The sequence below is a fragment of the Molossus molossus genome, unplaced genomic scaffold, assembly GCF_014108415.1.
Source record: "Molossus molossus isolate mMolMol1 unplaced genomic scaffold, mMolMol1.p scaffold_m16_p_15, whole genome shotgun sequence".
Classification (NCBI taxonomy): Eukaryota; Metazoa; Chordata; class Mammalia; order Chiroptera; family Molossidae; genus Molossus; species Molossus molossus.
Genome location: NW_023425350.1, coordinates 3930491 through 3947870, shown reverse-complemented (window position 1 = coordinate 3947870; position 17380 = coordinate 3930491). Strand labels below are relative to the sequence as shown.

At 52.1% G+C, this 17380-nt stretch overlaps 1 protein-coding gene across 4 annotated transcripts in view; it reads right to left on the bottom strand.

The window, feature by feature from the left end:
* Nucleotides 1-17380, bottom strand: part of ASAP2 (ArfGAP with SH3 domain, ankyrin repeat and PH domain 2) — a 152103-nt gene that overhangs the window by 78521 nt on the left and 56202 nt on the right. For all 4 annotated transcript variants that reach the window (XM_036262821.1, XM_036262823.1, XM_036262825.1 and 1 more), the window contains exon 3: nt 2246-2391. In XM_036262821.1, the coding sequence (XP_036118714.1) occupies nt 2246-2391 (146 nt within the window). The remainder of the gene's footprint in view (nt 1-2245; nt 2392-17380) is intronic.

The window sequence follows — 17380 nt, the reverse complement described above, 5'->3', positions numbered from 1 at the left end:
CTCCCTGTTCTAGTCTCTCGTCTGAAACACCTGTCAGCTGGGTACTGAACCCTACGAGTTACTCCTTATTTGGTCTTTTCTCCGTTTTACTTCCTTGTCTTCTTTTCTGGCCTTTTCGATCTATTTTCTGAGCGATTTCTTCTATTCCCACCCTTCCCATAGGCTTTTTCATTTTATATTTTTAAAATTTTTGTTTGTTTGTTTTTAATCCTCACCTGGGAATATTTTTTCCATTTATCTTCAGAGAGAGTGGAAGGGAGGGGGAGAGAGAGAGAAAGAGAGAAAAACATCGACATGAGAGAGACACACAGAATGGTTGCCTCCCGCACGACCGCAACCAGGGCAGGTGACAACCGCAACCGAACCCGCGAGTCTTTGTTCCAAGGGCCGACGCTCTAACCGCTGAGCCAAACCGGCCAGGGCAGCCTTTCCCATTGACATTTTCTTACACTAATAGTCCCCCCGCTTTCTCTAATGACAAACTACCCCCCACTCTCCCCTCCCAGATACAATGTCCACTCCGACCTCTCTGAGGGATGACACGTGGTTTCCCGAGTTTTCCTCTGCTCGTTCCTTGTCTCTGTCCCCATTCTCTCTACTCTGGTCTCCTGCTGTGGAGACGGTTCCCTCGTGTTTAAGAGGCGGGCACCGAGGAGCTGCTGGCCGCTGGCTGTGCGCACAGGGGCCGGGGATTCGGGGACCTTTTCACGAGAAGACCCCCCACGCCAGCATCGACAGAGCTCTTCCTGGGACCAGCTGGCTTGTCCAGTCTGACTCGGGGGTGAGACCCAAACAAGCATGTCTGTCGCATCCAGGGAGCGGGCTGGAAGGGGCCGGGCTCGCTGTTCAGGGTGCGTGCCGGCGGCCTGTCTGGGGCTGTAATAAACAGGTGATGAACCGATAAAAGCCCCAAGAGATTTCAAAGGAAGCCACGTGAAAAACGGAAGCCCGGCAACGGCATTTTATCGTGACCGTTGCCAACTGGGACATCTTACCAGTGGAGACAGGGAGACAGAGCGAGAGCCGGAAAGCTCTGGTCTCCCCTCCCCGTCACTAACTCACAGTCTGTGCCCTTGTGGCCGCCAAGGCCAGACTCCCAAACCCGCCACCATCACCATGTCCAGAACGAGGACCTCTTTTTTCACTTGTTATGAGCTTGCTGACAAGAGAAATGAAAAAGACTCTTGTTTGCGACCTACACAGAAAGCTTTATTGAGTTCTTGACCTGGTCTGGTCGCCCTGACCTTCAGGAGAAGCTGGGGGAGAAAAACAGGAAAGAGACGCGGGGAAGATCCCAGTGGGCGTTCCCCTTGGGGCAGGCCCCGCCCAGCGGTCACAAGCTCCACGCTGGCTGCCCAGTTCTTCAGAATTCCGTTCCCACCACGAGGACGAGGACAAGGGCGGCTGGGGCGGCCAGGCGCAAGCGGGAACCCCATTCACCCCGTCCCAGGCACCCACCACAGGCAAGAAGTATGTTCCCTGCTTCCACTTGCTTAAAAGTTCAGACTTTGCCCTGGCCAGTTTGGCTCGGCAGTTAGAGCGTCAGCCTGTGGACCAAAGAGTCGCGGGTTCGATTCCAGCCAAGGGCACGAACCTCGGTGGCAGTTCGGTCCCCGGCCTTGGTCGGGGTCATCTGGGAGGCAACCAGTTGACGTGTCTCTCTCACACTGACGTTTCTCTCTCTCCCTCCCTCCCTCCCTCCCCCTCTGAAGATACATGGAAAAATATCCTCGGATAAGGATTAAATAAAAAAAGTTGAGATTTTTTTTTTCAGGCTCCGCATTTGGGAGAAGAAAAGGCCTTTGCATATTCATGGAATTTCTGCGCTTTGATTGCAGGCGCCACTGCTGTGTAAGATGGGTCTGAGACATGTTTATTAAATATTATAAGTTTAAATGCCGACTGTAATTACCAGAAACAAACTGTTCTACACAGTTTCAAAACTATTAAAAACTGAAGTCAGAGGCTCTTAAAAAGATGAATGCATGCATCCACTTTGTCCCACAGCTGTGCACATGTGAAATGCCGAACTGAATTTGAAACGTCTTGTTCCATGTTACAAGCCTAAAATGTATTCCGAAGTGACCTGATGTGTATAGAATATCTAAGTCCTTCTGAGACCACAGGAGCTATGAAACTCATTCCTAGCTTATCAAGCAAACCTTAATTAGGCTCTTTGAGCTACCTCTCCCCCTCCCGCACTCACATCTGCCCGAGCGTGGCACGCAGACGAAAGGACACTCACCAGGTTTTTAAAAAGTGCCGTCAGCTCCTTGGTAAACACGGAGAACTTGAGGAACGCACTCCCCAGGTCCGGGTCGTCCCTGCACACGCAGTTGCCGCCAAACTTCTCCAGCGCCTGCGTGTACTGCTCCTCGTTCTCCACGTGAGCTACGGCAGAGCGAGAGACCACTGTTAGTGTACCGACCACGCCAGCCCCTCCCCACCAGCTTCTTCTCGGCTGTGAATAAAATGGAACACATCAGTGAACTAGAAACCCGAGAAAAGTCGAGGTGCACCAGGAGCTGAGATAACTTTGCTGCGGCAAAAACCTCCCAGCCTGCAGCTCATCAGATGAGACGGCCAAGGCCGCCCAGCGCCGTCCACATCTCCTAGGGCTCCTCCTTGGTCTACATCACAGTCACCCATCCAGGCGTGAAAGTCATGACTCTTCAGAGCCACACAGCACAGTACCCCCTTTCAATGCAGGCAGAACCTGGTCCTCGGAACACAGGCCTGGGCAGCCACAGTCAGCCCAGGGCCTCCATGCCTCTGCTCACAGTGCACCAGGAGCCCTGCCTTCCCTGATTCCTGTGCATCCCACAGACATCCTTCCTCCAGGAAGCCTTCCATGACTGCACCCTGTGCGGGCATCTGTCTGGGTCACCTGCCCGTCCTAGCACCTGGCATGTTACACGGGAATGGTTTGGTGCATGTATTCCCCGGTATGTACAGAGGACAGGGACTAGGTTCCAATCATCTTTGTGCCTGAGACAGAAGACAATGCACATGCTGTTTGAATACAAAACGCAGACCCTGGTCACCTCTGTGACAGCTCTGTACTGTCCACAGGCGCCCAGCAGCACCCTGCAGAGGGAAACCTGGCCTCTGGGTCCCCAGCTCAGGGGTCCAGCTCCTGCTGGACGTGGAAATCACCCGCCGGTCTTTCTCAAACCGCAGAGGCCAGAGCCGCAGCTCAGACCTCTGCTCAGAAACAGGGTGGGGGTCAGGCACAGGTGATTCTGGTAATTGAATACAGTTGAATGTAATTCCCTCGCTTCTGGGTGAGGACTTTTATTTATATTTTAAAATTGATTTTAGAGAGAGGAAGGGGGAGGGAGCAAGAGAGGGAGGGAAAGAGAGAACATGGAGCTGCTATTGCACTTATTGATGCAATCACTGGTTACTTCTTGGATGTGCCCTGACCTTGAACCTGCAACCTTGGCGTATCAGGATAACGCTCTAAGCAACTGAGCTACCTGGCCAGGGCATCGGAAGAGGTCTTTTACATGAACCCAGCCAGCCGTACTACAACAACTTCTGTTCGCACGGACAGCTGATGTCCACTGTTTGATCATTTCAGTTAGAACTATAACACAACCGCTTCATGGCCACGACACGGCAGGCGGCCACGCGGCACGCACTGGTAACGTGAAGTCGACTAATTCCCCCGGAAAATCAAGCCACTGCCAGCCACTGCCAATGCCTGGGCGGGGACGAATAGCTGGGGCAGAGAAGGCAATGTTTGTTTGCGGGGGGCAGCCCCTGCCCTGCAGTCAGATCCCTCTGACCGCGAACGCTGTGCCCACCCATCCCACCGGGGAGGGGCTTGACCTCCAGTGGCATTTAAATGCCTTAGGGGATTCCTACGTGGATCTAACAAACACAAGAGAAAATCATTTCTCTGTGCAAGCCCTTTTCCTTGACTGTGTTTTTATTTCTTTGACATTCCAGAAAGGGACCTGAGAGTTCTACATGAATTAAACGCATTTCTAAGACTACACTCAGCAAACCAGCAGAAGCACACACAGACACTGTGGGGCAGAGCAGGAAGAGCCCTCGGAAGACCTGGGTTCCAGTCCTACCCCTTGCAGGGAGGTGTGACCTTCGTAAGTCCTTCAGGCTCACTGGGGCTCTGTCTTGGCCCCACGAGGGCTAGCGACCACTGGGTTCAGGTACAAATCGAAGGAACAGAGCAACACTCAGGGTCCAGCCATGCTCAGCACACACACCCAGCAGCACTGGTCAGAGGTCCCAGCAGCACAGATGTCCCTTTACTGACCAGAAAGGCTCTGCCCATGCTTCATAGCAGCTTTCTACACCACGCGTCAGGTCTCACATGCTCAAAGGAAAACAGGGCTCAGACATCAAACAGCTTCAGCTGGAAACGGAGCCAGAAAGAATGTGGCCAGGCAGGTGCAAACCCAGGCTGTCCAACCCTGCAGCCATTTCTCCCCGGCTCTGCTACACGGGGGTGTGTCTCGTCCCTAAACACCGCTCGCCTTGCCCGAACCAAGGGACCCACACTTTGCACTTGCAAGTTCCGTCTCAGAGACAGATCCGTCCTCCCTTCCATGTCGCTCGACTTCGAATCCTAGAACCTGTGGTCAGCCAGGGCGGGCAGTTCCTTTCAAACCACATGCTGTTATTTCGACACTGGTGGTCAAGATGGGGGCAATTCCAGCGCGGTTTTAGAAGAGAGCGACAGCCACAAGCAGACGTCTGGTGATGTCATCCCCCTGGGAGAGCAGAGCAGATGTGCAGAGGTCACGGTGGCCCTGGGAGCTGCATGGAGCCCTTCGAGAGGTGCCTGGACCCGCACAGCTGCTCTGAGTGAAGTCCAGAGGGCAAGGGAAGGAATTCGCGCTGGCATGCCTGTTAGGTGGCCTTACGCCTTACGTTCATTTAACCTGATCACCCTACGAGGTATGGCCATTGCCATCCCCACTGTCTTTCGAATAAAGTGGAGCTCAGTGGGGTCAGATGATTTTCCCAAGATCACACAGTTGGTAAGAGACGGGACAGGGGCCAATCCGCCCTCTGTTCACGCTGCAGGCTGCCTCCCAGCCCCGGCCCCCTGTGGGAGAGGAACCTGCCTTTCTTCACGGGTAGCTGGCCAGCCTAGCCAGACGACAGCAGACGGCTTCACGTTCCAGCCGCGGTATGAACCAACTCCCTCCTGTCCCTCCCTCTGGGCTTCTCGACGCGTGTAGGTTACATTTTAGAAAAATGATTTCCCTTATACATCTTTGTTTTTTTTTATCCTCACCCAAGGACATTTTTCCATTTTTTGTTCAGGTAGAGTGGGAGGGAGAGAGAGGAACAGAGAGAGAGAGAGAGAAACATCGATGTGAAAGGGACACATCGAGTGGCTGCCACCCGCACGACCAACCAGGGCCGGGGACAAACTGCAACCGAGGTACGCGCCCTTAGCGGGAACCGAACCCAGGTCTCTCAGGACCGCAGGTCAACGCTCTAACCGCTGAACCAAACCGGCCAGGGCCTTATACATCTTTAAAATAAAAGTGTTGAGCCCTGGCTTGTGGCTCAGTTGGCTGGAGCGTTGTCCCGTACACCAAAAGGTTGTGGGTTCACCCAATGGTCATGAAGGAGACAACAATCGATGTTTCTCTCTCTCAAATCAATAAAACGTATCCTTGGGTGAGGATTCAAAGACAGATAATAGATAGATAGAAAGATAGATAGATAGGTAGATAGAGTTGATTCCAGCAACCCCAATAGTGATCAATGAGTTTTCTGGCTTGCTGTCGTCATCATTATCTCATGTAACATCATCATCATCATCATCATCATCATTCTTGTGTACCATGATGATCGCGTGTATTTATATTTAAAGTGTTTTCATCCATGGCAATTATCATTTTCCAATGTTCAAGCTGTCTCAGCCTAGGTCAGTGGGAACCTCTTCACATTGATCTAGCTGAGGTCTTAAACACAAATTTATCTTCTTGCAAACAAATTTGAAGCTTCTTTTTTTTTTTATCCTCACCTGAGGACATTTTTCCATTTTTTATTCAGATAGAGCAGGAGGGAGAAAGAGAGAGAAACATCGACGTGAAAGGGCCACATCGAGTGGCTGCCACCCGCACAATCCATCCAGGGCCAGGGCCAAACTGCAGCCGAGGTACGTGCCCTTAGCGGGAACCGAACCTGGGTCTCTGTGGACTGCAGGCCGATGCTCTAACCGCTGAGTAAAACCAGCCAGGGTCCTTCTAGTATCTTTTTTTTGGTACATGGCCCTAGCAGGAACCGAACCCGGTACTCTCTGGTCCACAGACCAACGCTCCAACCGCTGAGCTAAAGCGGCCAGGGCTAGAAGCTTCTTGATCAGGACTCAGCCCTGTGTCTCTCTGGGACCACCCAAAGTTTGAGATTTTCCTCCTACAGAACAGAAAGTAGTTGACTGCCTTTATTTTTCTTTTGCCAAAGACAAATTTAAAATAGGAACTTAAAATAAATTGCTTGGGAATAAAGTTTCTGGAAAAAACCAAACTAGGTCTATCAGCTTTTATTTACAGAATTGTGAAAGCTGTTCTCCTAAAAAGAGCTCACTCCCCCACCTCCCCCTCGTTCAAATATATCTTTAACTCTGGTTTGCATTAATGATCCAGACCCAAGAAGCTTTGATGTGGGAGGGACTCAGAACACGGGGATCTGAGTCACCGAGGCCATAGAGAAAACCCTATTTCTTGGCCTGGCGGGGGTTGCTCAGTGGTTAGAGCATCGGTCTGCAGACTGAAGGGCTGCGGGTTCAATTCCTGGTCAAGGGCACGTCCCTGGATTGCAAGTCCGACCCCAGGCTCTGGTTGGGGCGCATGCAGGAGGCAAACAACTGATGTGTCTCTTTCACATCCCTCTCTCTCCCTCTCTTCCTCCACTCTCTCTAAGAATCAATGGAAAACATATCTTTGGGTGAGGATGAACAAAAAACAAACAAAAAGACCCTATCTCTTCCAAATCCAACCCAGAGGCCCGGCCGGTGTGGCTCAGTGGTTGAGCGGTGACCCCTACACCAAGAGGTCGCTGGTTCGATTCTCGGTCAGGGCACATGCCCAGGTTGTGGGACTGATCCCCAGTGGGGGGTATGCAGGAGGCAGCTGATCAATGTTCTCTCTCATTTATGCTTCTGTCTCTCTCTCTCTCTTTCCCTTCTTCTCTCTCTAAAGTCAATAAAGAAAAAAAAATTAAAAAACAAAAGCCAATCTGGCCCAGCGGCCTTCCCACGACCCACAGCTCACTGCGCAGAGTCATGCTTTCTCCCGCCAACCCATTCGAAGGGATGAGATGAGCGCCCTGCACAGAAAACCCTGCCAGGAAGCCAACACGCATGTGCGCGCACGGAGTTTAGAGGTGAGGGGGCAGGGTTCTGTTGTGTGCTCTTTACATTATTTGATTGTTATTTAAAAACACGGCTACCGAAGAGAAGACCCAGGGCACGTGGAAGACCCAGCACGAGCAAAAGTCACTGGATCCAAAAAGAACAAGCGGTGGCCCCTTTCCTCCTACTCAGTAGGCCACAGCACAAGCAGGCCACCAAGCCAGCACTGCCAGAGGACAGGAGGGGACCCACACCAATTTCACCACCTCCACTTCCGCGTCAGGCATGTCATGCACTCCTCCGGCCTACAGCAGGGGGCGGTGCACTGCTGGGCTGGGCGCACACGCGTGGTCCATGTCGCGGGCGGGCATGTCAGTCCATGCGCTGCTGGCCTGCAAGCTGCCAGGCAGCGTGCTGGGGGCTGAGGCTTCAGAGATGCCAAGAAGGGGACACCTGAGCTGGGGCGCCAAGGTCAGGAGCAGGATGGTACCAACCCGAGGGGAACATGAAGGAGTCCGGAGTATTCGGGGCCGGGAACACTTTCTTGGTTTTAGAGGCCCCGCCGGCCTCCTGTTCCCGACTCTCAAAACCATCTCGGCAGCACAGGCCTCGCGTCTCACCCTCCTCCGGGCCCCCCGTGCTCACTACTGGGTCTTTCAGCTGGATGAAGACCTGGTCCAGAACCCTCTTTGTAGACAAGGAAACCGAGGCTCCGAGAAGGTGCTGACTCGCTCAAGTTCACGCAGCTGGTCTGCAGCACAGCTGGACCAAGAGCGCACGTGTCCCGACGCCCAGACCTCCAGTGGTCTCCCAACCACACCAGGAACTGTCTTCTCACTTGTGCATCACTTCGTCCCTATCTCAGCGCTAGGCCAACACGACTGTTACAATCCTCCAGCCCAACACACACTCCAGTAACAAACGCCAAGGGCCAGAACCAGAGAGAAAGGCGGGCGGCGGGCGAGCGGGCAGCCTAGTCACCACCCTGACTTGGACCCCGAAAGCCCACGCTCCTGCACACCGCTTGGTCTTGCCACCTGTCATTTCCTGGACCTTTTCCAACACGCGGTGCTGCTTTCTGCTTTCCGAGCAGCGTTTCCGTGAAGTCTCACCTGCGCCACCCCTGACCTTATGGAAGCCCCAGTCCGGTGGATGTTATCGCGGGAATGGACGTAGGCGGGTATGTCCAGCACAGGCCGCTAGCAATGGACTCAGGCCAAGGTGAAGGCTGACTATGAGAATATGAAAACTTCTGCCTGGATAACCCCATATTCTTTGAGCCTACTTTGTATTAATGACCAATAATAAAATAAAAAAAGGCAGTTGAAACTCTGTGTGAATAATTTAACACAATCCTAATCCCTCTACGTGAGATTGGTACCTGCCAACACAATTCAGGAAGACAAAGAAACACTCAGCTGCAATCCAGAACTAACGCAGAAGGCAGAACTAACGCTCACAGGACTCACAGGACACACGGGACACACAGCACCAGAGGAAGAAAAGACTGCCCTTTCTGGGGGGCTGGTGGCTGGGGGCTCCTTCTCGGAGGAGGAGAAGCTCACAGGAGTTTCCTCCCTCAGAATCTAGTAGAAGGTGAGTTTGAGATGCTCCAGAGCTGCTGGCCTCGGCCCAGACTTCCAGCCCAGGGCTGCTCCAGGGCCGATCCGTGAAGGGGGTGAAGGGGACGGAGACCTTGCTACAGAGCCGCCTGGGCTCTCCTTTCCCCGGAAAGCCCCACGTGTCCGGCATGCAAAGCAGGGCGCTGAAGCAATGTTGCTGAATGTGGATTCCCAGCTATTAGAAATGTTACATCCAGTTACTGAGCGGCCCTGTGCTGGCAAAGCCATCTGATCAGCTACATTGTAGACAGTGCCTTAGGTCACTACAAACTGCTTTCAGCCTTTTCTCTTTGTTCTTTCCTCCTCCTGCCGGAGGCTACAATTCCCATTCCTTACCCCCTCCACTGAGCGCACAGCAGGTGAGGAGAGATGACTCCCGGGGTGATGAGGTGCCCAGGGTAGTCATCCCTCAGGGACAGGAGCCCCTGGAAAATCATTGGTCTCCAAAGCCTCACATGGCAATAGCCACCATTCATGTTGGGGAGGTTTTACACACATACACACGATTGCATCTTTATGACAACTCTGCAGGATTTTACAGATGAGAAAACAAGTCTGGAGACATCTGCTGAATATACAGTCAATGTTTTACAGTAAGTAAGGCAGAGAGCCAACTCCGGGATGGTATCCATCTCTGTAAAATATGGGGTTTGGCCAGACCCGTGGTTCTTCAATCTTTTGGTTGTCACAGACACCAATAAAACTCAGGAAAATGTTTTGGATTATCTCTTCAGGAGAAGTATCTTCACATAATTTTTCATACACGTTTTAGGATGCAAAGACTCCCGCAGCCTGTCCACAGACCCAATACTCCAGGGGGAAAAAACCCTAGCCTCGAGGAGCTTAAATTCTCAACCAAATAATATCACGGCCCTAAAAATGACTTAATACCTGGGTCTGCAAGTCACCCCTCTCAGCATCCCTTCAGCTCAGCGATCCTTCCGTGGCTACGAGGTTGATTGCACCCAATAGGATTCCACGAGTTACCCATCTCCATTCTGATCACTATTCTTAACCAGCAGAGAAGAGATAACGAGAATCTCAGAACCACATCTCAGCCTCTAAGAATCCACACCTCCCCCTCCCCCTACAACTTCCTTAGAGATAGGCCACCAACCCTGTACGGGCACCCTTCCAATGACCAGCTAACTTCTCCCTCATCTTTGAGTCAAAAGCCCGTTCCGGCGAAACCACCCCCCAGAGAGGAAGAGATGACACGTCTCACTTCCCCCTCCCGGAGAAAGCGGCCTTCGGCAAGGCCTTCTCCCACCCTCCCCAGGACAGCACATCCCACGTCCTTCCAACGTCCTCCTACGATGGGGTTTTCGGTTCTCGGATGTTGAGGTTCCTCTGAAAACGCTGCTCGTCCTTCCTTTTTCGGAAACACCACGTACCTTCCTAAGGTCACCTGTGACTCACCCTTGAGCACCCCCATCACCTTCTGACTCCTACGGAACCCGGGATCAACCAGAACCATCCAGTTTTCTCATGAGACTCTCCAGGGCTCAGCCAGATACCTGTTTCCATCCACTCGCACCCTCACCCATGCCCAGCCGTGCACACTGTCAGGTGGGTCCTGGGAAGCAGGCCTGGTATTGTCTCAGCCCCTCCACTTGCTGCCACGTAACCCAGGGTGAATGACAACTGTACCCCAGTGACCACCCCGTAAACGGAGTTACTGAGTACCTAACTCACAGGGCTGTGGTGAGGACTTCGTTCATGAGGGTCAGATTTTATGTCTCCCTTCTCCAGTGTATGAACGTCAATATAGATGTACATTCTTTTCTTCGTTCTGCGTACAACTCCTGTTCGCTTTCATCACAGACACATACGGTACACGCACAGTTCGGAGCCTGAACTCTCCGGTCTGAAGATTCGTGACCAGCATCCTCCCTCCCGCGGCTTCGCGACCCGGACCCCGTCGAGCGGCTCTGGGCTGCGGTGTTGGGGGCTTTCCATTTTCATCAGGGTTGGCAACAGCGCAACAAGCATCTTGGTACATTGTCCCGTACCAAGATTTTTCTTCTTCTTGATGTGCACCGCCAGACTGCTCTCCAAAACCCCTGGGCGCCCGTTCCGGGCCCCGCCGAGCAGCAGGGTGCGCCCTGCCCAACACCGAGGATTATTATGATCTACTTATTTCCTCATGGAACAGGTAGAAAATCATGCAGATGTATTTTCTTCTTGTCTGTTTTTAAAATCCTCACCCAAGGATATTTTTCCGTTTATCTTCAGATAGCGTGGGAGGGAGAGATGGGGGGGCATTGTCGTGAGAGGGACACATCGACTGGTTGCCTCCCACACGACCCCGACCAGGGCTGGGGTCCGAACCACAACTGAGGTACGTGCCCTTGACTGGAATTGAACCCGAGACTCTTTGGGCCGCGGGCCGACACTCTAACCGCTGAGCCAAACCAGCCAGGGCCAGATGTACCTTCTTAAACCCCACTGCCTAAACTATTACATCTATTTCTTTTGAACTGCTCTGCCCCAGATACAGTGCACCCTGGAACAACACGGAGGTTAGCCGTGGAACCCTCATGCAGTCGAAAATCCGTGCATAACTTTTGACTCCCTATAAACTTAACTACAGCCCTGCCGGTTTGGCAACCAGTTGATGTGTCCCTCTCATGTCGATGTTTCTCTCTCTACCTTTCCCTCTCCCTCTCCCTCTATCTGAAGGTAAATGGAAAAAACATCCTGAGGTGAGGATTTAAAAAAAAACACGATGACTTTAACTACAGTTCCTCAGTACCCACGGGGAGCTGGATTCAGGGCCCCAGAGGGTACTCAGGTCCCTTATGTAAAATGGGGAAGAACAGTGCAGACAGTCACAGATCCCTAACTGCAGAGCAAAACTTCTGTTCTTGCTCTGAGGTTGGCTGATCCAGGGTTCAAAGCTGGGGACACAGAAAACTGACTATATATTTATTGAAAAACATTTGCCTATAAGTGGACCTGCGCTGTTCAAACCCATGTTGTTCAAGGGTCGATTGTATATGATCCCTACAATAGAAAATTTCTCTATTAACTTTATGCTCTGTATTAAATAGCCATTTGCTAATTAACGTTGCACACATATCGGAGAAATACACACACACAAAGATGACTCTCATTTTCTTTTGTAGGCAGAAGATGGGGAGGGTCTGAGGGGAACTGAGTGCTCCTTTCATGGAGGTGACCATTTCTCCCTGACAGTCAGGGGCGTGCAGAAGGCAGAGCCCACTCTCAGCCAGAACAGCTCCACATTTCAGACGGGCTCTCTGGGGAAGTGAAAGTGAAAGTCTCTGGTCGCTTCCTTCTTGACAAGGATGAGGTTTTCCACCCTCCGAGATGTCAAACACAACTGAAAAAACATCAGCTTTAACTTCCCAGCAGGGGGGCGGGGAAGCACCTTTGGGCTGTGGCAAAGCTCAGGAAATTTTAGACTCATAAAAGTTTTAGAACAAATACGGACTGGGTTTTTTAAAAGAGGTCAGATAGCAGTCTATTGAGAACAGAAAATATTACTGTAGAAACAGTTTCTCAATGAATCGCTGTGACTACTTTTGCAAAACTGGATATAAGTTGTTCCAGAAAATACCCTTAGCTGGGTTCTTTGTCATCTTTTTGGAAAGTGAGAGCCAACATCATATTCTTGCTATTGTGTACCGAAACAATTGCTTTGTATATATGGGGGACATACTGATGCCTTTTTGGTCCAGTCCAATGTCTAAAGCCAGGGCGTGTGCACGCACACATATGAGTGTGTGTCTAAAGTAGTATTTCTCAAAGACCAGCAGCTTTAGCATCACCCGAGCACTTAGCTGATTAGCAAATACTCAGGCTCCATCCCGCACCTGCTGAACCAAAACTCTGAGGGTGGGGCCCAGCGACCGGTATTAGGAAGACCTCCAGGGCACTCAGGTTCTCTGAGCTTCGAACCACCTCTCTAAAGCAGGGGTGGGCTGACTTTTTTCCTAAAACATCAGAGAGTAGAGAGTAAAGGCTTTGAAGGCCAAGAGGCAATTCTGGGGTTACTGTGGAGGCACCATGTAAGATGGCAAACACATTCTTAGCTTGCTGGCTGCTGTAAGGCACCCCAAATCCTCCTTCTCTGGAAGTAGACGAATCCTCACCCAGCAGAGAGTCTGCCGTACCCCACACTGCTGGCAGGTGCAGCGCGAGTTCATCTCTCGTACACTAAGCGGACGGTCCAGAGCGTGGAGCAGGTCCATGACCGCGCCTCGGGTGCTCAGACACCGTGGGACCTTCTTCTGGATCGAACTGCCCTCAGAACCAGAATGAGTGGGGGGTAACAGTCCTAACCAGCTGGGGTCACCAGCAGCTTAATCCCTCGTTGAACAGGCCTCACTTATTTCTGACGTCTAGTTCCAAAACAATTCCATCCGTCCTCAGACCCCTCTAGTAAACGTGTTCGGAAGAACGAGCGGTCCCGGAGCACTTACAAAAATGCCACGAGCGGTGTCAGCCACGTATCGGGAAGGGGACGGGGTTCTCGGGTGGCTACACTGACGCAGACAAGACTTGTTCTAAAAGAAAGACTTCAGGGTCAGGATGCTCTGGCCCGAGAGGAAGTCAGACGCATGGCCCTACACTGTCTCACACTTGGCATGACACTGGAGACGGGGAAACGATGACAAGAACAGGGGACCCCCGCAAGGTCGGGCTTCCCCCTGCCGTGGGCGGGGCGGCTCAAGGACACAGGCCGGGCACCTAGAGAGCGGTGTTCAAATTCCAGAACAAAGCCCTCAACTTCCTCGGCCTCGGTTTCTTGATAAAGTGGCAAAATGCCATTTCGAGCGAACAGAAGAGCATGTGCAGGGGGAAGAGGGCACCACACATGGTCCTCGGGGGGGGCACTGCTAGTCACTTCTCAGAGGGGCACGGAGAGGCGGGAGGGCGCTCTGACGGTCGTCCAGGGGGTGCAGGGAGCTGGGCCGCCTCCGGGACCCTGCGGAATCAGTGACCTGAGGATTCCGGGCCTGATTGGAGGAGGCGGTGACATTTTTCCAGGCAGAAGAAGGGAAAAGGTTAAGATCCAGTTCCGCTGCCGACCCACCCGAGCGTATTCAAGGCTTTGGCTAGTTCTGCAGGAGAGACTCTCGTTTACCTGTGCTTTACCCGTACTCCCTACAATGCTGGAGCCCCCTTGGGCCTCCCTGTCCCTCCCAGGCTCGGGAACCGCCTTCACGGACGACGACCTGGCCCAGCTCTGAGCAGAGAGGTCACATGGCTGGCTGTATTTCAGAAGCCGGCTCCGGGCAGGGCCAGACCAGCTGGCGGCCCGCGCTGGGCGGCACAGGTCAGGAAGGAAGGCGGACCACCTTGTCCAGTCTGGGGCTTGCTGGCTGAAAGGCTGGTGCTGAGCGAGCCTCGGGAGACACGCGGGGCCCTCTGCAGACAAGCAGCGGTCACCAGCTGACGTCTGAACAAGACGCTCCTTACTTTGTTGTTATTTCTCTTTTTTATAAATTTTCTTTATTAACTTCAGAGTGAAAGGAAGAGAGATGGTGAGAGAGAAACATGGATGAGAGAGAACACTGACTGGCTGTCCCCTGCAGGCCCCCCACTGGGGATCGGGCCCACAGCCTGGGTATGTGCCCTGACTGGGAATCGAACCAACGACCCCCCTGGTGCACGAGTCGACGCTCAACCACTGAGCCACGAGCCACACCGGCTGGCCTTCACTGCTATTTCGAAGCACAGCCTTCACAACAGATGACTTCAAAATCACTGCAGAATACAAAACATCCATGCTATGCTAGCCTTAAGTTATAAACTCAAAAAGCCCAATGAACAAAGATCAAATCTCTTAAGATCCTCTCTGAAACCCAATGTTTGTCAGCCAAGCCGAGCGTCCACCTCTTGCTGATTTCTGGAAGTCCTGAGGACAGTTGCTCAGTGAGGACACGCGGGGCCTCAGGGCAGAGGGCCACCCAACACCCCCTGGACCAGCAGGAAGCCACGCTCCAGGAGCATCCCGAGAACACCTTTACCCTCTGGTCTCAGGTCCCTCCTTCGTAAACTAAGAACGGTCTGCAGCGAAGATTAGCGCACTGTACAGAGAGCACGCGGTCCACAGGGAGTGCTCAACACAGAAACAAACCACCCCCATCACCCCTCCCTGCCCACCATCTCCCAGGCAAACAGCCGAAGGCGGGCGAATCGCGCTGGCAACCTTCGGTGCACAGGACGTCGCCCGACCACTGAGCACACCGGCCAGAGGCTACCTCTGGGTGATTTTTTTTTTAATCCTCACCCGAGGACATTTTTCCATTTTTTGTTCTGATAGAGTGGGAGGGAGAGAGAGGAAGAGAGAGAGAGAGAAACATCGATGTGAAGGGACACATCGAGTGGCTGCCACCCGCACGACCAACCAGGGCCGGGGACAAACTGCAACCGAGGTACGTGCCCATAGCGGGAACCGAACCCGGGTCTCTCTGTACCGCAGGCCGACGCTCCAACCGCTGAGCCAAACCGGCCAGGGCTCTGGGTGATTTTTTAAAAAAAATTCTTACCCGAGGATATTTTCCCATTTATCTTCAGATAGAGTGGGAGAAAGGGGTAGAGAGGGAAAGAGAAAAAGAAAGATTAATGCGAGAGAGACACATCGACTGGTTGCCTCCCGCATGACCCCGACCAGGGCCAGGGACGAATTGCAACTGAGGTGCGTGCCCTTGACCGGAATCAAACCTGCGACTCAGTGGTCCGTGGGCCAACACTCTAACCGCTGGGCAAACCTGGCCAGGGCCCTCTTGGTAATTTTTAAATTTTCTCTTTATCACTGCTGTCAAGATGGTAGAACGTGTATTGAGATATGTAAACATAGCTACACACACACACACACACAGTTTTGCTTAGATTCCATGGACTGTCTCGATCTGAGATCTCACCTCCTTCTTTAGTCTGGGAATCTTTCAGCTACAGTTTCTTCAGCAATGTCCCCTTCCAGCTCTTCCCGCTCCTGAAACTTTTTTGGTGGATGCTGCTACCCGTCCTCTGTTTTCCCCCGTCGCTTCATTTTTACTTCGCTCTTCACCCCTGTGAGTGTGCAGGAAACCTGGGGATCCCAAATGCCTTCCTCCTACGTGGCTATTTAGCAAATTTTAGTTTTTATTTCAAGTTCCTTTTTTTCTTTATTTCTAAGCCTTTTACTGGTTCCTTTTCACTGGCACCTTATTCCATTTCCATAATTTAATAACCTTCCTGGCCCCTGTCAGGGTCTTAATCATACGTCCTGATTTTGAAGTGTTCTTAGTGCCTTATTATTAATTCAGCTTCCTCAGTTTCTTGATTTGGGGGCTCTCCAAATGTGAGGTTATTTTAATGTAATTGTTGATTGAACGGAAGTCTTTCATTGTGATGAAGTCCACTGTTTTTTTCTTCTAGGCTGATGGCTGTCTGTGTCCTAGCTAAGAAACCTCCTTCTACCCAGCTTGCAAAGACATTCCCCTGTGTTCTTCAGGGGGTTCTCTCGGTTTAAGTTTTTACATTTCAATCTATGATCCATTTCAAATCCCTTTCTGTGCAACTGTGAGAGAGGATTGTGGGCCATTTGTTCCCATGTGATATTCAGCTGGTCTGGCACATTTATTGAAAACACTTTTCCCTCCCATTGGACCACCTCAGCAACTTGCTGAAAAATTTAAAAAGCATTTAAATGTGGGTCTATTTCTGGACGCTCTATTTTGTTCCAGCGATCTGTGTGTTGACCCTTATGCCAGAACCAGCGAGTTTTGATTACTCTAGTTTTACAAGACTCGAAGGCAGACAGATCGGCTCGAGGTGGCCTTTAACTTCTGTTGGTAGGGTTCTGTCGTTTTCAATATAGACTTTTTGCATTTTTTTGTTTAATCTCTTCCTAAATGCATTTGGCAATTCTTGATCGTAGCATCCTGGTTGTAGCTGAGATTTCCTACCAAACTCTTCCCGAGGTTGGCTCGTAGCCGTCCGTGGGGGAGGGGCAAACCCAGCTCACAGTATTTTACCTGGGGGTCTGGGAGGGGTGCATTGGGCACAGACTTCCAGAACACTTCCTCCAGACAGCACGCCCCCCAGGCATTTCCTGGCCTTCCGCTCCAGCGCTGCTTTCATTAAAGGGGACCCCATGAGGGTGAAGGGGACAATGTGGCCAGTGGCTTGACTGCTTCTGCGGGAGTGAACCCTGGGCCCCTCCTGCTCCCGGGCCACCACCCTCAGGACCCGCGGTGTCTCCCGTCCTCAGCAGTGGTTTGCCCCCGGACACCAGCCTTTCTCTCTGCGACCCACCAGCTCTGCTCCAACCTCTCGGGGATCCCACAAGACATCTTGTCCTTCAAGGTTGTCACTGCTGCTTTTGAGTGAAACTATAGTCACTTAATGACTTACAAGATATTTTTTCTATCACTTGAAGGTTTCGTGCAGGGGCAGGCCTGCG